The sequence below is a fragment of the Oreochromis niloticus genome, linkage group LG8, assembly GCF_001858045.2.
Source record: "Oreochromis niloticus isolate F11D_XX linkage group LG8, O_niloticus_UMD_NMBU, whole genome shotgun sequence".
Taxonomy (NCBI): domain Eukaryota; kingdom Metazoa; phylum Chordata; class Actinopteri; order Cichliformes; family Cichlidae; genus Oreochromis; species Oreochromis niloticus.
This window is the reverse complement of record NC_031973.2, coordinates 28056981-28080262: the sequence shown is the minus strand read 5'-3', so window position 1 is coordinate 28080262 and position 23282 is coordinate 28056981. Positions and strand designations below refer to the sequence as shown.

The 23282-nt window shown below is 40.9% G+C and overlaps 2 protein-coding genes across 3 annotated transcripts in view; one reads left to right on the top strand and one right to left on the bottom strand.

Annotated features, from left to right (window-relative positions):
* reep3b (receptor accessory protein 3b) overlaps window positions 1-12816 on the top strand; it is a 36719-nt gene extending 23903 nt beyond the window's left edge. Inside the window, exons 4-8 of the mRNA XM_005471229.2 lie at window positions 448-568; window positions 663-776; window positions 5846-6008; window positions 10545-10678; window positions 10837-12816. Of these exons, the coding sequence (XP_005471286.1) occupies window positions 448-568; window positions 663-776; window positions 5846-6008; window positions 10545-10678; window positions 10837-10908 (604 nt within the window). The 3' untranslated portion in view covers window positions 10909-12816. The remainder of the gene's footprint in view (window positions 1-447; window positions 569-662; window positions 777-5845; window positions 6009-10544; window positions 10679-10836) is intronic.
* Window positions 12817-15240: 2424 nt separating this feature from the next.
* Window positions 15241-23024, bottom strand: nrbf2b (nuclear receptor binding factor 2b). Of its 2 annotated transcripts, none has more exons than XM_005471230.4 (4): window positions 22786-23024; window positions 21241-21325; window positions 20643-20683; window positions 15241-18367 (listed from the first exon to the last, which is right to left on the bottom strand). In XM_005471230.4, the coding sequence occupies exons 1-4, from the start codon at window positions 22876-22878 to the stop codon at window positions 17666-17668; spliced, it is 921 nt and encodes a 306-aa protein (XP_005471287.1). In that variant the 5' UTR covers window positions 22879-23024; the 3' UTR covers window positions 15241-17665. The 2 variants fall into 2 exon arrangements, with proteins under 2 accessions (XP_005471287.1, XP_005471288.1); XM_005471231.4 differs by having other exon boundaries at window positions 22927-23015.
* Between the last annotated feature and the right edge of the window lie 258 nt (window positions 23025-23282).

Sequence of the window (23282 nt, the reverse complement as noted above, 5' to 3'; positions counted from 1 at the left end):
ATTGATGGAGTTTGATGGGTTTTTTGACAGATGTTATATGCAATTAAACTTTAAAACATTAAAATTTCTAAAACCAATGAGAAGTTTTTGAATATTTATTATTGTTCATTAATAAGAGAAAAGAATTTCTTATCCGGTCATTCGATTAATCGATAGAATATTCGATAGATTAGTCCATTAATAAAATAATCGATACCTGCAACCCTACAGCTTTTATCAGACAGTCGCAGAAAGTGCTGGGACATGTCAGTGCAGTCCAACAACAAACATAATAAACCTTCAGAGCTGTGTGCAACAAAAACTGACAACAGGAGTGGGAGTGGGTGCATATCTCTTAAACTGGTTTTCTGCAGCAGAAAAGGATCATTATGTACCATGGGTTAAACTTACTCTGTGTGTGTGTGTGTGTGTGTGTGTGTGTGTGTGTGTGTGTGTGTTCATGTCCAGGTTTCCTCTCTACTACGAGCTAAAGATAGCTTTCGTGATCTGGCTGCTGTCCCCTTACACCAGAGGAGCAAGTCTTATTTACAGGAAGTGTCTGCATCCTTTGCTGTCCTCCAGAGAAAGGGTACATTCATCCGTCCATCCACATGTAGTGCAGGTCACACTGCTTTGTACCCAGTTGAACTGTGTTCTAAAATGTAATTGTTGTCTTCCTTTAGGAAATAGATGAGTACATTGTGCAGGCCAAAGAGAGAAGCTATGAGACCATGGTGAACTTTGGCAAGCAGGGCCTGAGCATTGCAGCCACCGCTGCGGTCACTGCAGCTGTCAAGGCAAGTGTCTCTGAACAAGTATTATTCTTTTTTTATTTTTCACATGAGTACATTACAGTTTTATGTTAGATAGCATGGCTAAGTCAGTTTTCATCTTCTTTCTCACTACTTTGGTATTTTATTACTCTGTAGCAGTCTGTCGGCTTCAGCTCTCTTTGCTTGCAACAGCTTCCTTTATCTGTTTTCTACAGTAAAGCCTGTGGGCACTGAATGTCCTTATTTAGCTCGCTAAATCAGATGTAAGCGCATATAGACAGTCACTGTGGTATTGGTGCATGAATGAGTGCATAGGAGATGAATCGATAGCCTGTACGAGATCTTCACTTGACGATGTGTCTGATACCCTTTGCATGTGTACACACATCCTCTGTGTGGATGTCTGTGCCTCAGATGCTCTTCCTGCAGAGCCAGTATAAATAAATTGCATTTGAACTGGTTTCTTCGGCATTTCTTGAATACCTGCGTGATCCAGATAAGCCCAGTTGATCTCACGCTTCACAGCACCTGAGCAGTGAGGATCCACTACAAAGAAAAAATTAATGGTGCCAGGTTATAAGATCTACAGTAGTACAGCAGTGTTTAGCTCCAAATATGAACACATGGTTTGTGAGACACTACAAAACAGCTAACTCCTGTAACAAATTAATAACTACTGCACATTATTGTGATGATGATGATGATGATGATGATGATGATGATGATCAAGAATTAGTTGGTATTAAGTAATTTTATTTGTTTATGGGAGCAGCTGAAAGTAGCTTTATTAAGCAAGACTAAACCAGTTAAGCCCATGTTTAGAAATGGAGGAATAATGATTTATAAATGATGCAAAACTAGTACATTATTAATTATTAATAGTATGTAGGTATTATAATATATAACTATAATAGAATTATGTTGTGTGTTTGTGTGTGTAAATAAACAAACAAATAAACAAACAAATAAAGACACAGAATTAAACTGAATTGATTGACCACTTAGGATTTAGCAGGTGCAATGTTCAAGTATCAGAAAATGTTAACATTAAGATGTTAGGATGGTCTCTATGAGTCTTACTATAAGATAACATTAGCTATGTTACCTTAGCCTAAGCATTTAGACAGTGTTTGCTAACATTTTAGCCTGTGGAGCGGTTGGTTTCACTACGACACCGTCAGCCGTGTCAAACAAAATGACTTCACAACTAAACAACTTGAATGTTGTTAATGAGTTAAAACTGAATGAAGTCGAGTTCTTGAGTGGTTTTCCCAAATTGGAAGTATTTGCACGACTGCATTGAACCAGGTTCTGCTGACCACGCTACCCATCGACTCTGAATGGGGTTTTTAAACAGGCCATACTTCATTTAAGAGTAACTGAAGTTCTTCAGTGGAATTAGTTTGTGGCTGACTTCAGCTGAGCAACACTGTATTATGTTCTGTTTTAGAAAAGGAGCACCTGCTTTTTCAAATAGAAACACTTTTTAAAATGAATGAGGTCAGGTGTGCATATTCTAAAACAAAGAAGCAGCACTCAGCAGGATCAACGACAAGTGTGGTTGTTTATCCAACTTCACTGTAGTTTTTGTGTCCTAGCTGTGGCAGTGAAGGCCTCATAAAAAGCCTCCTGTCTCCACTTACTAATCAAAGCGATGGCTCTGTGTCACTGTCCTGCATCTCACTGCCTCATTTTGAGTCTCTTATGGTTTTTTCCTTGACATGAAGATCTTTCCTTACATATTTCATCTTTGTGTTCCCCGTTTGTCTTTACAGTCTCTCTTCTTTTCTCTGCATGCATGTTTTCTCATCACGGGGTTAGTAACAGTTTTTCATTTCTTTAAAATATTCTTGCGTCTTAGTAGGAATTTGATTGACCTTGGCTTTTACAATAAAACCATCTGAAATGCACATAAAATCTGTTTGAAATAGTTTAGCTGAGCCTAGAGCTGGGGTTAGACATGCAAACCTGGCATTTACACCACACCACATGTACCTACTGTCACAGACTGAGAAGAAAAGACATTTCAGAGCTTTTCCTCCGTCCAGTTTACAGTTCAAAGCCGCTTTTTTTGTCCATCTCACAGAGCATGGGACTAAAATTCAATAAATAAAGTCATAGCAAACAAAGTCAAATCTAAGAAATCAAAAAATCAAAAAATAAAATGTGCTGTAATGTGGAAGCTTGCAGTCCTGGCTGGTTTGGTAACCAACCAGTTTACCAAATGAATTTTACAGCTCACAGTGCTCCTTTTTGTCCCCTTTTGTGAGATATGTCTGTATCCACACTGATAACTGATAAAACATTTGCATTGCTCTTGGTAACTACGGGACTGAAGAACTTGTTAATAAGATCACATAAACTTAGTTTAGCTTTGAAGAGGTAATAAAGGTCACATCAAAACATCCCATTTTAGATCAGAGTACTTTCATCATCTAGGCAACTCTTGGTTAACAATTTGCTAGTTTTAAGCAGATGCAAACAATATAAACAGGGACTATTTTTGATGTTCCTGTCACTGCTGTCAGGATGGTGCAGACATGCAATAAACATACATTTAAGTTGAAAACACTGTAGTATGAAAATGTAGCATCATTGGCCCCAAAGGAAAGCAGAATAATTGCTTCATTGTATTATTGTTAACTCAAAGTGACCCAGAGAAACCCAACCACTGTCCAGATTAAAGGGTCCTACTCTGTTGTTGTGTTATTAAGATTGCAAGTGTAACAAACTCGACTAAATATGAGTTGACATTGTTCTATATTGTATGTTTGTTGGTCATCAGCATGCAGGGTTGTGAATGTTTTGGATCCTGAGGGAATACTGCAGATCTCAGCTGGACGTTTGCTTTTAAGATGATGTTTTCTGCATCTGCACCAACTTGCCTCCTGTCTTCCCTCTGACTTTTGTTTCTTTTCTGTCTGCACTAACATCCTTGTGTCTTCAGGGTTTCGGTGGTTCAGCAGGCTGCTCTGGGAGGTAAAAACCAGTCAGTGTAAGCAGCATGGACAGAATGTTCTGTTTCATACAGCTCAGCATCCACCCTTTGATTATCGTCTGTGTCCAGACCTGCTGCTTGAGAACATCAGTTTTAATTTGATTCTTCTTTTTGTTTTCTGTTTTGACATGGACTTGGTGGTGTTGCAAATACATGTCACTCATTATTTACGACACGGTTTCTTTTTCATTGTATGTCCCTTAATGTGTTTGATGTTTTTTAACCTCTGTTGAAACATTAATTTCATTGTTACAGCAGCATACCAGGGCTCTATATGTTTACAAACAACAAACAAAAATAAATTAAGAATTATATATCAAATTTTCTTATTAATCACTAGTGAGCTTATATGGCCGTTACACTACAGGGAAGAAAATATCCCTGTGAATGTCTGACTTTATAATTTTGAGAATCTTCAAGTTTTGTTCTCACTAACTTTTCTAATATACCTGTAATGGTCCTAATATACTGCTGTACATTGCAACACTACACATACTCTCATTTCTTTACCCCCCCCCCTCCGCTGTTCATGTTCTTTGTGAAGTGTTTCCGTGGTAACATCTTCATCATGATTCAGTAACATCCCTGACCTGAATATATTCTGTACCTCGTTATTCACAGTTAGCGTATTCTTGTCATCATCAATTATTCGTCTTTATATGTTTAATTGATTTATGGTTTAATTCACAGATCTGAAGCAGACAGTGTCATTTAATCAGTTCCATTAGGTATCAGTTACACTAGTGGGTCTAGTTACAGTGGAAATGCAGCCTCAGAGTGCTGAAGCCTGTTGCTATTGAAGCTGTGGTGCTCTGAGGAGGACTGTGGCTTTGGCCCTTATTAATTACACTGAACCCTCTCAGTGTGGATGAGAGGCGTCATGAAGGCAAACGAAGCCTGTTTCAGTCTTTATTTGTTCCTGATTGTCTTAGAGGCTTGAAAAATAAGTGAACTAATCCTTTAATGCAGAAGGGTTCCTTTCATGATGTCTCCCAGTGTTTCATATTTCTAAAAATACAGTAATGATGAAGGAAAAACACAGATCAGCAGCACAAGAAATGAGTGTTGTGGAAAAAAGTGTAATGCTTCTTAAACATTTTAATGTAAAAATGTTGTCACAGCAAAGTAATTTAAACAACATGTATGCATTTCTATACTCCACCGGTCACTTTGTCTCACAGGTTTTTAAATGAGCATAAAGCACTTTACAGTTGTGTAACAGCGCTGCAGTGAGGACTGAAGTTTAGTTTTCTCCAGTGTAAATATTTTATTCTTCATGTAAGATACTGATAGTCCAGCATATGAACAATCTCCTCCACGTCCATACTTCAGTAAATTGTTGGATCTATTTCTCATCTTTCTACCAAAACATAAAGAAGTGAAGGGTCGCTCAACACCAGCTCACAGTACTGTAGTTTACAATGTGTCTGTGTTTTTACTGTCACATTTCTGCAATTCCAATATAATATCTGTACTGTATTAATATAGTATAGTATAGTGTTCCCAGTGAACTAGTAAAGTTTGAACAGCTGACATTAACAACTCAGATTTTCACAAGTGAAAATTGAATTGTTGATATTAATCAGAATCACAATGACATTCTGGATACAATGATGCATAAATATGTGAAATTATAATGCATCAAATTTTAATTGTAGCTGTTTAGATGTGACGTGTATCTAAGTTACAGATAAGCAAAGAAATATTTCAAATTATACAAAATAGAGTATTATTATGAGGATTTAACATTTTGACTGGTGAGTAATGAACTTTAGATATCTGACACTAGTTACAACTGCACGACTACGTCTGCTTTTAATTTAGACAAATTAAAGTCTACAGTGTCTGTTATAACAACTGATGGGATCAGAAACAGCACACCTGTATGACTGTAGCCATTAACGTGAAAGACGACTGTGGTAATTTAATAGAGAACAGCCACACAGTTTCCTGGAAACAAAAACATCACCACATAATTCAGATTATTGATAAACTACAGACTCTGCTCTTTCTGTGATTGTAACTTACACACATCAGCATGGCTGATCTCTGAGATGTTCCTGTGGTGTAATGCTGAGTGTTGTGTGTGCTGCAGGGTCAGGGGGCCATTACTGAGAAGCTGCGTAGCCTGAGTATGCATGACCTCACACAGATAGACCAGCAGGACGACAGAGGAAACCAGCTGTACCAGTACAGCTCCCATTCATCCAACCCTGCTGTCAGGAGGTCTCGGAGCAGTGACGCTCCGGACGGAGATGGTACATGCGCATGCACACACACGCACACACACACACACGCACGCACACGCACGCACGCACGCACGCACACACACACACACACACACACTTCGCTCATAAACATAACACAACTTCTCAATCACAACAATTCATGGAAAAGGAAACAAAAAGAAAAAAATCAGTGTTATTGGAGGTTTGACATCTTGACTATAATCCTGACAGCTGATTGATAACGTGTGTTTAATATGGTAGCTTTTGGAGACATCATTATATTTATATTGTTTTGGAAAACAATTCCGATTTCTCATCTAAACAATACTAAGATGAGAAAACAGAACAAAAAATTGTTGCTATTTCCAATCAAGGGTCAGTCCTTCATGGTGACGTCGTTCTGTTTGTCACTGGTTCTCGCCACCGTCTCCATGACAACTACAAAACGTCTAGTATCTGAGGAAGCCTGTTGGGGTTTGGAGCTTTACAACGAGCCAGTGAGTGGACCTTTAGTTATGTTTTCCCTGAAAAGTGTCTCCCTGCTGTACACAGCTCAAAACAAACCAAAAACCTGAAGAGCCTGAGCTCAACGTTTAGATTGTTGTATGAGCAACAATCTGAGCAGAGAGTACACGTGCTCAACACTCAGTCATGTAACCAGATGCAAACCTCACACATGCCATGAAGGAAACCCTGTGAATCCCAAACATCTGACTCCTGTAAAATGTGCAGATATCAGTGAAACTCTTTCCAGTGATATTACATTTTAATTTTAGTATGAGTTTGGCAAAAAATGTCAAAGCAGTAATTCATGAAGACTGACACTGGGGATAAATAAGATAAAATTATTTTATTACAATGTTGACTAATAATAATTAAGAATAATGACAATCATCATAAATAATAATGATGATGATGATCAGAAGAAAAAGCGGCACAGATGAGCAGGACTTTGTTAAACAGCTACATTGTTACCTTTGTACTTCTTCCTGTGTGTTTGTCCTCGGCTTGTTGAGAACTGCAGGCTGGTTGGCATTTCAATGAAAACACTCTGCAGTGTAGAGTGAGAGTGTGTGAGATGACTTCCCAGCAGACACAGGGGATGAGATAAGGTTGTGTGGGATGCCAGTGGAATGTCAAACACACTCTCCTGCTCTCTCTCTCGCTCTCACACTCAGACAGACACACACACCCACCCACACACCCCCAGCCAGCCAGCAAGTAGGTGAGGTGTGGAAAGAGACAGAACGAGGGGTGAGATGAAGGAGGAGAGGACAAAGATGAATATATAGAAGGAGAATGGAGATGTAGGAGACGGATGGAAGAGATGGATGGGTGGATGTAAGGGAAAAAGGCTGCTACACAGTATCAGCATACTGAGAGAGAATGTATTATGTATTCAGCTCAGACAAAGAGGAGGAGCTACAGAGAGATGAAGACGGAGACATTTATGCCTGACAACTTCTCTTTTGTGTGCTCCTCACTGCCTGTGAGGCTTCATATTATGTCTGTCATCCTTTTAACAGACTTAAAAATAACTGATGATGATGCACATTAGGGCTGTTCGATATAACGATATACATCAGGTGACGATATGAAAACGTCTATTATTTAATATTACGCTATTGTTTGTTTCGTGGTGTCGCAAAATAAACTGTTTACGGTTTATTTTTTCATGGTTTTGATGGTCACTATAGAGGCTATATTAATTTCTTAAGGTTCTCTCTTTCACTTATATTTAAAATAACCACACTATGGACAGATAAGCGACTGTTTTTATGCGTTGTCATTAGCAACAGCGATGGTGAACCCAGCATGTGGCTCCTCTTGTTTATTTTCCACCTAAACCTTTCACAATAAAGCTGAAGATCCTGTTGAGATGTTTCATAAACTGAAATGATGACAAACAGAAGGACCAGTCAAAACGAGGGGCTCCCTCTGTAGCATGGACGTGGTGTGGTTATGAAAAGTCTGACACGGACCAGAAAACTGTACTCTGCAAATTATGCAGGAAACTGGTCCCCACCTCAGACTCAAACACGACAAACCTCTACCACCTACGCAAGAATCACGTGACAGAGTGTGGAGAGAGTTTACGGATAAGAAGCAAAAAGAGCCGTCAGGTGCTCAAAATAAACCTTAGACTCAAACGTTAGAACAGGCTTTTCCCCGCAGCACGCCGTCTTATAAATACTCACAAAGAAAATGGTGCCCGTTATAAGTTATGTGTAAAAATGTATAGTTTCATGCATCGGTCAAAACATTCAACTCCAGGTACGCAACGCCCAGCTGAAAATACTTCAAGTCGAGTTGCCCGAGATTCACAGAAATTACAGAAAAATGTAACATTTTTGTGATTTATATCGTTGTCGGGACGATAAATGTCTCATATCAGGATATGAGATTTTGGTCAAATCGCACAGCCCTACTGCACATTCATTTTACTATTAACAGATCTGATGCTTAATAAATCCTCCATAGAAATGTAGAACCTTTGGAATTGTTACAACCACGTGTGGATGAGCGGGAGACGCACGGAGTAAAGGATGTGAAGGTGAATGAGCTTAAATACCTTGAGTCATAGTTTTCACGTGATTCGAGAGCTGCGGTACTGCGGCCCTTTGTTCTGGATCTGTACTGACCACAGAACTGCAGTTCTGCAGAAAAAGAAGAAGAAGAAACACCCAGTGCATCATGGGAATCCCCGGCAGCCTAGGAGGATTCAGGGTCACCTGATCCAGCCCTAACTATATGCTTTAGCAAAAAGGAAAGTTTGAAGCTTTAAAAGTAGAGATAGTGTCTGTCTCCTGAATCCAAACTGGAAGCTGGTTCCACAGAAGAGGGGCCTGAAAACTGAAGGCTCTGCAGGATGTTTCTGTTAGAGCGCTGGAGCTGTGCTGTACAGTCGTGTCGTTCTCTGTCACAACAGATAATGTGGTTTCTTCTTTCTGCTAGTAATTGATTTTGAGTGTGTTTGGTAACGATTCATTCATCAAGTCCAAATCAACTTTGTCATCATACTAATATTCAAGTGTAGTGCATACAGTTGATACAAGAATTTGGCGATACAATATGTGTCACAATACAATATATTGCGATACTAAAAGCCAGACGATATTTGTGTTTGTGTTGATTGTATGAAAACTCACAGTAAACAGTCCAAACTGTTAAATGCTTGACATGAGCTGTCTTAACTAAAATAGAGGGATACATTTCACTAGAGGAAACAAAAACACTCTTTAAGTTCAAAATGAATGGAGAAATGAACATCTGCCTTATTAGCATTTGATGCTACGTCGCTATGGTGTCTAGACACATGTACTCGTAAATTTGTGTTACCTGAGTATTTGACTGTGGCGGTGCAGATTTTACAGACTTCATAGCTCTTGTCAAAGTCTTTACTGCCTTCTTTTGTCCTGAATTCAAAATAAGTCCACACATCTGCTTTGAAATCTGCCGAGGCCGGCTGTATCCTCTCCTCTTCTTTCATCAGTGAGCTAGCACAGTTTGCCACACATCCACTGTTCTACTTCTTTGGTTTGGCAAAATAGACGCTTCTACAGCACATCCAGTGTTATCGCGAGACCTTGTTTTTCCGTCGTAGTGAAGGCGGTAAAAACTACTGACAACTAGCGGCCGCAGTTTGAATTGCAACACATAAAAGAAATAAACAGTAAATTCTCAATTAAAAAAATCGATAACACTGCTTTTGAATATCGATTTAGTATCGTAACACAAAATATTGCAATATTCCAATGTATGGATATTTTCTTACATCCCTGGATACAAGAGTGCAATACAATAGTGTAAGGCAGTCTGGTCAGTGATGGTTATATGATAAGCTCAGTGCAGTTCACTAAAGAGCTGCAGATGTTATTAATAATGCGGTTATGCTGTTGTATGTTTATGACAGTGGAGCCAAAGAGAGAGGCAGCAGTTGTGGTGTGTGCTGCCCTCTGCTGGAACACATGCCCCTCACATTCATCACTCACATGCTTCAGTATTACAAACAGTTTTCCTACAAAGCGTGCAGGAGGTGTTAGTCCTCACAGGAGCTCACCAGTTTATTGTGATAGTTTAGTTCTGGTGGTTTTGTGTCTCATTGTTGTTTTAGTATCATTGTGTATTTGATTTGTGCTTCTGTTTCCTGTTTATTTATATTACTGTACTGAATATTTCAGTATGAGTGTGCTTATTGACTGTGGGCCCTTTCAATAGTAAAAACAGTATAAAAAGTCTTGCGTTGAATTTGGTGATCACTGTTGACACTCAGACATGGTGGTGTGGTGGTCAGCACTGACGCCTCACAGCAGGAAGGTCCTGGGTTTAAATCTGGGTACTCGAGCTTCCTCCCAGAGTCCACAACATGCAGTGAGGTTGGTAACTCTGAATTCGTCATAGCTGTGAATGTGAGCGTCTTAATCTCTCTGTGTTAGCCCTGCAAGACACTGGGCACCTGTCCAGGGTGAACCTCGCCCTGGACAGGTGGAGGAGGAGAATCGATGGATGCAAACATTGTGTGTTTTTGTGATTCCTGATGCATCTGTATGTGTTTCTGTCCTCCAGAGTACTATTATGATCAGGAGGAAAGGACGGACGAAGAGGCCGAGCCGACCTTCTCTGAAGACGAGGCTGTCAGTCAGAAAGGACTGAGGCGATCGCAGAGTGTCAAACTGTCACGATCCAGAGTTCGCAAAGACGTAAGTCTTCTGTTCCACTACCACTGGAAATGAGAAACGCACATTAGTCATTAGTTTGTGTGTGTTGTTTTTGATAAATCCTTCTGCCACAGTCAGTAGTGCTGAATCTCTGGACTGTATGAACACTGATGAGTGTATTTCTTAAATGTTGTCACCAGGCTCGTTATGGATCACTGAAGATTAAAGGCAAGAAGAGACCAGCACTGAGCTCCGTTAACTATGGAATCTAAAGAGATTACTGCTGTCGCATACATACACACAGCTGAGCAGGCTGCTGATTGGTGGATGGTACTGTCAGCTTGTTTTTATCTCTGACTTTTCACTCTGCTGAGCTCTTTGACGATCACCTTTCTGCTGACATATTTATTACAAGCAGTGGCTCAAAGAGAGCTCACTCTCAGCGAACACTCACGGGCTGACGAGTACATGATGTCTTTGTTGTGGGATGTGTGATTTGTTTCTTTCTTCATTAGCTTTGTAGACATGTTTCTATGTGTGTCTAGATTTTAGATCAGCTGTTGATTTTGTGTAATTTTACAGAACACATGCCACCTACTAAGGCGTCCTCTGTGAGGAGTTCATAAAGTCATGCTTCACTAGTTTTCATCCTGTTGCATCACAGCATAATAGTAACCCCTCAATAAGAACAAGCTCTGGTTTGTTTGGTTCATCTTTGGTTCTCCACTATTGTCAACTTTGTCTTTTTGTATCAATCATTTTTCTTGTGGAAAAGACCAAAGTATCAAAGTATGAGTGAACCTTCAACTATTACGTGCTTGGCTGGAGTCACGTGACACTAATGGCTAACACTCATACTCTACATAGACATTTACATTGCTTTTAAAATTGCTTTTTAAAAATCTTAATGAAAGCTTTATCCAGGCAGTTGTTGTAAGAGCAGCAGAAGAAGGGCAAATGTCTAATAACACATCTCAGTCTTATTAGCAAACATTACATGAGCGAGCGACATTCAGCTAAACAACAACAACAACACAGCTGTGTTACTAAGTGCATTCTGGAGTAATACAAAAACAGACTTAACTCATCCTGATTTGGATTGAACTTCATTTCAACTTTCAGCTCAAAGTGAAAATCACTGTTCTGGTAGTGGAATATAAAATGTTGAACTTACATTTAGAATAACCAAAGTTGTTTTTATTATATGGTATATAAATATGTTTTTATGAGTTATTTAGCAGTTAGATTCAGCTTCAAACTCTATTCGAAAAGTTTGGCATTAGTTCTGCTTTTGCTGCCTTTTAGCTGTTTTACCTGCTGGTACCACTATTGTTGGATTCTTGACTCATGGCCCAATTGGTACCCACTTATGGTACCAATGGAGACCAATGTGAAAGCATGAGCATTTGAGGAGAGCAGGACTGACAGAGGCTGAAGCTCATGTTCAGACTGGTCTCCTCTGTCGGGGGGAAAAACCAAGTGAATAAGAGAGAGTTTCAGCACTTGTGCAGGCCTGCAGCTCCCACTCTTGATGATTATTTTCTGCTTTTTATTGGTGTACTTTGTACTGTGTCCCGATCACTCCCCTGGTTGTAAATTTCAAGTCGTGTTTTGTGGTATTACTCAAGTTTTGCCTTCTGAATGGTGTTTTTTTTTTTTTTTTTTTGTGAGGTGATCAAAAGGTGTTTTGTATTGCAGCCACGTTTTGCACATATACCTCCTCTTATACTTTTTTATCTTTATGCTGTCCTTGCTTGTCATCTCAATTTTAATGTAACTAGCTGTGAGAGGATGCAGAGCGCGAGATGGCTGATGGATGCTGATATCAACAGCTGCTCGTAGCATTCGTTTCCTCACACACTGCTGGTTGAGCGACGTTGTGATTTCTGCGTTTCTCTGGCAGAAACGATGTCGATGTGTCATCGTGCTTCTGGTTCAGCAGGTTGTCTGTCCTAAAGCAGAGGAATTTTCAGCCTTTTTTCATTTGCTTTGATGCAACAAGCCAAACGTATTCACAGCAGCGGGTCCATTTAACGATTGTAACTTAACTAATTATACCAAAGCTTTATGTATCCACACAAAGCACTATGGCTGTAGCTGTTTGAACTTTGTGGGGAAGATACCTGGTGTGTGGAGGTGTAATAAAATAAAGTTTGTCTGACTGCAGTCAGGCCAACAAATCCTGTGGTCTGTCCATTATTATTCAGTTCTGAGAGTTTGCAGTACTTTATTCTGTGCACTGAAATTGGCAGTCGATCTGATGTAGAGCCCATATTTCCTGTTAAAATCTTTATCTGTGTTGGTGTGAGACTATGAAACAATACTATATAGTGTTGATATTACAGAAAAACAGGAGGTGAAACAGACAAAATTCCTTTTATTACAAAAATTATACATATAAATGTATGAACTGTACTTTCCATCACTCATCCTATCCATACTCCTGTGGTGCTGGGCACTGGAACAGTACTCTATCCCATGGTCATAATTCATATTTCAGTGTATGGTGCCACTCGGTCTTTTTCAGGAGCAAAGTGTGGACAGATATCATTTTTCATTTGCTACTATTAATGAAGAACAAAAATCTTGACTGCATTGAAGCTGATGATGTTCTCACAGTTAAGAACAGCCCACAGAGCAGTTTTTGGACTTCTCACTTTGCCAGAAAAATCAGTTTTGCCAAAGCTGCTGTGTTCAGAGTTCACACCTACCAACACCTGTGAAGCTTACAGATGAAGATGTGTCTGCTGGGTTGGTGTGATCTACAGTCACATGCTGCTACTTCCTGCTGCTGCTTCCTGCTGCTGGTTTGTCAGTTGACCTGTGGTGTCTAGACTTCAGCGTCATACACAAACAGATTTTTCCCATAACATTAGAAGTGTGTGCAAATCACACAGTACTAAGATAAATCTGACAACAGCACATGAATGTGGTTCTTTCAATATAAGAACACTTCCCGTCACTGACAGCAGTAAAGCCAAAGCTTTGAGTGTCCCAACAACAGAGTCTGATCCCAAAGGTTGATTCTGTTCATCTGGACGTTTTCAGTGGGAGAAACGTTTCATCATCATCCGGTGACTTCTTCAGTCTCAGCTGACTGCAGGTTTCCCCAAACTTATAAACAGTACATTTGCATAATGACTGAAACCAGCCCACTGAAGGAACAATGGGCTGTGAGGTCAGTTCCTTAATCATAATTATGCAAATTCCCATGACCATTGATCAACAATCACTGACCAAAACCCACTGATCAAAGACCACTGATCAACAGCCACTGATCAATGTCCATGAGTCCCTCTCACAGAGTTGGGGAATGGCTGCAATCACAGCATTGTAAGATGGTGACAGATGTACCCTTAGGCCCCCTCCTGGATTCAGAGATGGTCTTTCCCTCCTTGACTCCGCCCTCAAACCAGCGTTCCTCCCTGTCCAGGATGTGTACATCCTCATCCTTGAGAGAGTGTCCACTGGCCTGTAGGTGTAAATAGACTGCAGAGTCCTGGTCTGACGAGGTGGCTCTGCTGTGTTGGTCCATCCTCTTAGCCAGAGGTTGTTTGGTTTCCCCGATGTATAAAGCCTGGCACTTAACAGCGTACACTATGTTACTCTGTTTGTGTCGGGTGACCCGATTCTTGGGGTGGACCAGTTTTTGGCGCAGCGTGTTTTGGGGTTGAAAAGCCACAGAGAAGTCACTTGGATGAGTGACGAAACATTTCTCTCACTGAAAACATCCAGATGAACAGAATCAGTCTTTTGGGATTTACTTACCTGGATGATTGAGCATGCATCAAGTCCGCAGCACCTGGACGACACTCCAGAACTGCCTCCTTATGACTTAGTTTACTTCCTAAAAATGCAGGCCCAGCATCAGTTACAAAGCTTATTTAAAATAAGATTTTTATTTCTGGCTTTAAGCCTTTATAGACGGGCGTAATGATGTGCAGGAAAATGGCCCAGTGTGGTCCCAGGCCTCTGTAGTAGCAGCATATGAGCCACCTGCTCAACTAATTTAACTATATTGGTGGTCCATTCTCAGAACCTTGTGTGCAGACATCGTGACCCAGTGCTTACTGAACTACTCGACTACTACTTGACATTTCCCTGTAGTTGCTTCAAGATCGACAGCTCTAGGTGGTTTGCAAGTGAAACACTTTTAAAGTGAAGCATCAGCAGTAAGAATGTCTTCAGTAGTGTTTTAACAAAACTCTGATCCAACCGGCCACAAGTGGCAAGCTGGGACACAGATGTGTGGGCTTTAGTTAAGCGCTTGGGCATTTGGAAGAACTGAGGTGATTTTAGAGCTGCTGCTTTCAGTCAATGAGTCAAAAACTTGTCCAAAAACAAGACAACTTGTTTTGTTTTAAACAAGAACGCTCAAAGTTGACTAAGGCACCATTTTGGTTTGTTGACAACGTATCAGAAGCCTGCTGAAGCTTTTCCAGCCGCTGTGATTTCTGACAGCTGACCATCTGGCAGGGTCGGTTTTTCATGCTGCATTCATGCCCTGTGAGAATGATAAAGCAGCTTCTGTAAAGATCGGTGGCTGCTCATTTCTCATTCCAAAAATAATTGAATAACATGAAGTCCAAATGACACACTGAGACTGACAGTCAGTTAGCTTTATTCAAAAAGAGAACATCATTTTGTACAATTGTTCACATCACCATCAATTTAAAGGCCAGCTAAGCCAAACACGTGGCTTACAATGAATGAGTTTTGCATAGCTGGGAAATGCAGCAAAGTGTCCTGTGTGTAGCCACGCCTTCATCTTCATCATAGTAGATCCAGGAAGGAAATGCACTCTCTTAAGTGAATACATGAGTTTGTACAAATGCCTCGAAATATGTGATAGTATGCATGCACATGCTACATGCATTAGACTGCAAGCAACACAGTAAACAAGTTGCCTCAAGTCCTCTTTATTCTGTTATGCCGACATAAACTATCAGCTTTGCTCGTAGACATGCTAGACTAAACACTTGCTCAGCTCGGTTAAAGCTGCATCTAAACCAATTTGTAACAAATGTGAAAGGTGAGACTTGCATCAACCGCAGCTTCTTTTCAGGAGTCGGTAAAAGTGTTGGGACTTGAATAAGCTATCAATAAGAATCTTTTAAAGTGATGGTTTTGTGATTAAGATGGACTCTAGCCTCACTGGATTTTCACTGACGCCCTATGATAATATAAACATGCCCTGCCTGCAGTTTATGCTCCATTCTGCTTCTTCTGTTATCGGATTCTATGGTGTGGATGAAAATATCTTCAGGTTATTAGAGGCATCCAAACCAAAAAAAATTCACAAAGTCACATCCTGGGATGACTGTGATCCAAACATTTAAGAGACCTTCAGATTACTTAAGGTGCTTCTTTTGGCTTTCCAGGTAATGTACAAACTGCCACATTTGGGACTAAAAATGTGTAACTGACAAAAATTGTAGTTCCTCCAACGGCCACTTGAAGCTCGCTCCAAGAGTGACTCTTCCCCCTTAGACTCCCATGTTACAATGCCCAGCTAAACCACGTTAGAAAGCATGTTCACTGGCCTCAAAGAACAGTTTTACCCTGCCACAACTACAAGGAGGGTGAGCAGCCTTTCATACCTCTGCTATTTGGATACTGGTGAGGCTTAACACAGAGAGTCAGCCCATCACTGTCTGCTCACCCCAGTGAATATGAGTTGAACTGGAGTGCTCTACTGCCTTCATGCTCTTTGTGTGTTGGAAACCAGGCCTGCTGAGATACATCCCATCCAAGAGGTTTCAGTGAGTGAAATTCAAGTATTCTGACTGTATTCACATGTGATCTATAGAAAACACAGCTGATGTTACCAGTAGATCCCAGTGTAGTTTAATGTATGTGTGACCACCAGATGATATGGTACTGTGTAATGCAAATGCTCAGGACTAAACATTTCCATTAATGAATAATTACTTGGTTTCAAAACAGGAAATAAAATGCAGACTACAGTTTGTTAACAGAGTCAAAAAGACACAACGAATGACTTCAACATCATAAACAATACAGACATGAAAATCCTGAGACGCAAGAACTACGCGAAAGATCTGATGGACTCTGCCCTTTGATCTTTGAAGAACATTGTCATTATTCACATGGCATTTCTGTTGGAAACCTTAATGTATCAATTTTTCAGAATATATCAGCCCATCAACATATCAGCTTGCTGATGACACTGTGTGTGCACCAGCCTTGGATCCCCACTGACACCCATTGATAACCTGTGTGTCTACATTTCTGTTGGGGAATAATAAGAACATCAGAATGCTCGTTTGTTTTTTTCAGCCTTCAAGTATCTGCTCAGAAAAACATCAGTGAGTCTATTACAAGCTTTTCCTTAACACCAATATGCTTTCTTATAATTAAGTTACACATGATCATGATCTGAATGCATCTGCGTGTGTGGTTACAAAAGAATTTTAGGAGCAGTTCATCCAGACATTCAACACTCAGTCTTTATCTCAGGCCTGCGGTAGCAAACACATACACAGAATTATGTCATAACTCTTGTAGGAAAGCTCTGTGTGTGTGTGTGTGTGTGTGTGTGTGTGTGTGTGTGTGTGTGTGTGTGTGTGTGTGTGTGTGTGTGTGTGTGTGAGAGAGATCTGGGACATGTGATAATACAGTAGAAGACTTTGAGACATAAGTGAAAGTTTTGGAAAAACCTTGAATCTTGACCGTATTCCTGTCCTGCTCTCCTTAAACAGAGTTCAGTGTAAGTCATGCTGACATACAGCCTCACTGATGTTCTCACAGATTAGTGAACGTTTCCTTTGTGACTTGGACTGCCTTGCATCAGTGATAGTAGTGTTATCACTTCCTCCCTCTCTGATGTTCTCGTTTGTTGCTCCAGTTGCATAAACACTGACTGCTGTCTGACTTCCTGTAGTCCGATTCCACCAGAGCAGAGGCCTCGTGGGTCAGAGCCGGTAGCTTCACTGTATAACATTTTGGCATCTGAACTCAAAGTCGTATTGGTTGAACCACATGTATCTGTGTGTGTGATGTGTTTTATTACAGCTTATCCCTGTCTAGTAGCTCCTGCAGTTCATTCTGGATGTCCTCTGGCAGCTCCAGAGGAGGCAGGTCATCCAGACACAGGTCTTCCTGAGCTGGCATTTCCAACGGTGGCAGCTGAGGGATTGCGATCTCCTTTCCCTTCCTTTTGCTCTCCCCTCCCTGTCCAACTCCGGTTCCCATAGGACCACCTGCTTGTGGGAGCACCCAGAGCTCAGAGCGCTCCACAAAGTCGGCTGCCTCCGAGTGCAGCCTCATGTTTTCCAGTCGTAGCCGCTCGTTCTCGGCTCTCAGCCGCTGGTTTTCATTCGTCAGGTTATCAACCAGGAGTCGCAAGTTCTCGATGGTCGTCTGTTGTTCTTCCAGGCGAGTTTTGTCATCTTTGGTGGTTTTAGATCCCGAACACACTGGAGTTAAAATCTGTGTTCCTCCAGTCTGCCGAGTCTGAAGCTGGTATAGTAAGGTGTCATACTCCCTCTCCCCAACGCTTCCAAGCTCTGCAGCTGAGGCGCCTGGAGAGGCATTGGGCCGGCTGCTGCCTGTGGACGGAGGTTTTGAAAAGAACCCTGGCCCGGTAGCCTGCACTAGGCCAAGTCGTGTCTTAACCGCCTCTCGCCGAGCTTCTCTCTTCCAGCGCTCTTGGATTAATCGTTGCTGTTTAATGTGACTGTCCCTCTGTAGCTCCATGGACAAACGAGCCTACAGCCATGGAACACAAACAATCACTCTCGTGATACAAGACATACACAAACAAACAGCTGTGAAACTCTGATCATCAGGCAGGGTTGGTGAGTGACTTCTGACTCCTCTACGTTTAAGATTTGTCTGTTTTGTAAGATTACTACAGATTACTACTTATTGAGGTTTGCACAGCATAAAATAGGTAGCAGAGACTGATTAACAGTAGTAGTGCTGATTAAAAAAAAAATCCTCAGCATATCCAACCACGAAGAGGCCATGGAGACCATATGTCAATATAGTTTTTATTTACAGCAGACATGTGCAGGTCCTCTCTCACTACATCCCTGAATCTTCTCTGCCCCTCTGACACCCTCAGTCAGTCCTAATGAAACATCTTAGCATCTTCAACTCTTTTTGTTTGTGCTACTGTCTCCAAACTAGGGCTGCTCGATTATGGCAAAAATGATAATCACGATTATTTTCACTGAAATTGAGATCTCGATTATTTGACAATATTTATTTAACAATAACAATGTATTGAATAATGGCTTTAAAGATTGTCAAAAAATAATATAAAATAGTGTGCGAATACTGATAACAGTGCAAATGTTTGCAATATAAAAAAAATAAATGAAAAATGTAAACATATATGTTTAGTGAACTTCAAAATACTGCACAATATTTATGCATACAAATAACCAAACATCAAGGCAAGCTGTGTAGCCACACAATGCACAATTGCATCAAACGTATGTCACTTTGTGAGCGGTCTTCAAATCATTGAATAAATTTGTAGTGTTGCTCTGTGGTGCAGCTACGACACCGTAGCAAAGTTTACACACTATGTCTACTTGATCCACGTCTGACTCCGCGAACACATAATGTTTCCACACCACTGAAGTCGTTTTACCTCTTTTCAACCAACGGCATTCTTTCTTCAGCAGCCATTATCCTCTCCTCTCCAAATAACTTCTGCTTAGCTTTCCAAGCTTTCCGAGCTTTCCTCGGGTCCTCTTAATTGTTGTGACGCGTGTTCGAAACGCAGAAAGGTGCGCTCGATTTGCCACACGGAGCAGCGCGAGAGTAAAGCACGAGGGAGGTGCCAATAATCGGCTCAGTCATTTTTAATGATCGTTGAAAGCCCAGATCGTAATCTAGATTAAAATTCGATTAATTAAGCAGCCCTACTCCAAACCATACATCATAGCAGTATGATGTACAGTGTATACTGTCAGTTGCTTTGGATGGTTGACCCTGGGTATTTGAACTCCTCCACCTTCACTACTTCTGTTCCATGTATCTGTACTGTTACACCCGCCTCCCTCTCATTCACACACATGCATTCTGTCTCACGTCTACTGATTTTCATTGCTCTTCTTCAACTGTCAACATGACCATCACCAGTGCAAACGAGCTAATCATTTACGTACTCCTACCTGAAACTCTAAACCATCTGTCATTCCTACTTTTACACCTCACCCACTGTCTCGCTGTCTTCATACTCCTGACTTCCTGATGTTACATGTTCAACATTACATTAAGTTTATTTTCCCCTTAAATTTTTCTTTGATGATAAGGTGGAAATTTTTGTGTGTTTATTTATTTTAAGATTAGAGGAAGTGACCCTTAACTTCAGCTGCTGCTTTAAAAAAAAAAAAAAAAACTTGAGTTGTCATGGCTTCAGTTTTCCTCTGGGGTCTACATCAGCGGTCCCCAACCTTTTTTGGGCCACAGACCGGTTTAATGTCAAACAATATTTTCAGGGACCGGCCTTTAAGGTGTGGCGGATAAATAGAACAAAATAAAATGATACGACCGAGACAAAAACTGTGGTATTTTGTAAATATAATAATAAACATGAATTCACTGTGTAACTTTATTAGCAGCGTCCTCCTGAAATGCACCAACAACACTGAGAGTAACATCCTCCTCTCTGCCCCTTAATGCTCTCTGGTCGCTATGGTAACGCATAAATATTTCCTTCAAAATAAGACACACAGCTACAACACGGGAAAAGACCCAGGGAAACCGAGTTAACGATAAAAACCCTTAAAACCATAAATTTCACACCCGAGCCTTAACTCTCACGGCCCGGTACCAAACGACTCACGGACTGGTACCGGTCCGCGGCCCAGACGTTGGGGACCGCTGGTCTAGATGACCTACAGCATACTACAGGTGGTGTTAGAACTGTGTCTGAATCTTAATCAGCATGTGTACATGACAGAGAAAATGTTTCACTCAATCACTGATCAAACACAGATAGATAAAAAGATAAAACTGAGTGTCTCACCTGCTCACACGCGGGTGCCTTCATTGCCTCAGTCAGAAAATCTGGTAGTGAGACAGAGCGTGTATGTGTGTGTGTGTGTATGTGTAGGTGTGTGTGTATGAGAGAGAGTGAGAGAAGGACAGAGATATGAGACAAAATACATACTTTCTAACACACACAGTATATTGGATTAAACATACAGCTTAATATATGGTCATCACAATAAGACAGGAACACAGTATTTGTTGTGCTGGTTTTCTATTTCAGCACTGGATTGGAGTGTGAGGTGAAGTGGATGTAGTAAAAAACCCAAACCCAACAACACCAACCTTCCTCAGACGCTTTCTTATAAGATGTTACCATGGCTACAATGTAAAAGTATATAGAAAGTGAAATGCAGGAGAGTCAGCACTGTAACGTTATACTCGTGGTTTGGTTACTTTCTGATTCTGCATAAAAGCAGATCAAGTCCAGAAAGAGAGCCCAAAACACATTCAGTGAACGACCTACGCTCTGCATAGCACCTACAGAAAAGCAATGCATAACATGGCAGGACTGTAAGGAGAAAGACTGTGGTAGAAGAAGACTGTAAGGAGTGTGTGTGTGAAACTGAGACTACCTGCTGCTTTTCGATGGCAGGAGATGGCCTCTTCATACTTCCCAGCAGCTACCAAACGGTCGGCCTGTCTGCACTGCTGGTGAGCCTGAAGAACGTAAGACAGGGAATGCAGTGTGTTACGAGAATGTTAAAGAGGTGGTGGAATGAAACCAGGGATAATATATGAAGCAAAAATACTAAACAGACACTAGCTTTCCCTCTTTACTGTAAAAAACCTTCTTGTCATACATGACAATGAACATTAATGCTATGAAAATGAGACTGATGATCCGACAGAATCTGTTTGAAGACTTTACTTTAAGTCTTTAGAACCTATAAATTGGACTTTATGTGATTTGCTGTGATTTTCGTTTTTTTTCTCGACGTGTTACACTACCTGGTAGTTCTACTGTAATCCTGGATGATCGGATTTCAGAGCTGTAGCTAAGTTAGGAGGAGGAAATATTAAGATCAAATGACGTGGGCATGTAGTGATCAGAGAAGGGTTTCATGTGTCGCAGACATGCTCCTGATCAATTATCTAAAACCCTGACTGTGCATTGCTGACATGGATGGCCTATGTATCTGCTAAATGCTGACAAGTGGGCCAGAATCAGCATTCCAGCTGATTTCAGAAGTTCCTGTTTTCATCTGGAATGCCTCCTCAACTCGGATGTTATACTTGGAAAGTCAGAAAAGCCACAACAACCTTAAGTTAACAAACCAAGATGGTGACAATGAAGGTAAAAGGTAAAAATTTTAATCCTTAATCCCACTATTGTATTTGTGACTCACTACATAAACCATACGAAGAGAACTGACCAGGCTCTATCCATTGTTTCAGTATCCTGATATATATCCTTTATGTATATACAGCACCTACATCTCCTGATGATGATTTGTGCCCCACGAGTAAATTTGATCTGGGTGCACTGAATTTTATTTTTAAACATCTTCTCTTTCACTTCTGCATCTCTATGGTGCGGTTAGCGTATATTGCTAAGTTTCGGAACTATTGCATGATCCGCCATTACTGTAAAAACTAAAATGGTCCATTGGAGTGAATGGGGATGACGCGGCTCTGGTTCTGATTTCCGAGGTAACTGGAACGTTCCCATAAATTGGATTTCCAACTCAGAAAGTCGAAGCAGCTCCACCAAGCCCGAATTCACAATCCAAGATGGCGGCAATGAATGTAAACAGTAACTAATCACTTTTAGTCTGTTCGGTCACTGTTGTGTATTTGTCTCTGACCAAATAAACCATGCGCAGAGCGCTGGTTAGGCTCTGTTCATGAACGTACTGCAGCGGTGTTTTATAAGGCATAAAAGCATTGCGCTATGTTGCTAGTGATGCTTGGATGGCTCTACTAACGAATGAAACAGATCCATATATTCTTGTTTTTCCCGACTTTACAACTTGAGAGTAGCGTCAGTCTCTGCTCCAACATCTGACTTACGAAGCAAATCGGTCGCAGCATAACAGCAGCAAAGCTAACAACAAAGCGGCTAGCCGCTAACTCCTAGCTGCTGTAAAGATAGCTTCTTATTGCAACATCAAACTTACAAGGTTGAGCGGGCTGTCCACGACCTCCATGGAGTCGATTCTTCGATGGTTTACACTACATGAAACGTGCCTCTGTCCCTCACTGACTGTCATTCGCACTGAGATTCAAAAGCTCGAATAAAATAATTACAAGAAAATTACTGTAAAGGAAGCAAGAGTCGCCTCGCTGCACAGCCACAGCAGCGTCGTGACATCACAGCTAGCTTGCATTTTGATTGGTCAACTCTGGTGCTGGGTCGGCTTTCTTCTTCTTCTGTTAATTATTTTAAAGGCGTCGGCAAATCAACTTACACATGCATCACCGCCTGCACTGACGTGTGGACAGATTAGCAGGGGAAACGAGCTATATTCTCAATCCTGTAGTTCAAAGATGCTCCTGTAATAATAAAACAATACGCACTGTCTGTGGTGCTAACATTCCCGGGTGTAAAGTTCTGATTGCGATCCTTTCAGTGACGCTACTAAATCTCTCCCCACTCGCACTTATTGCATTTTTA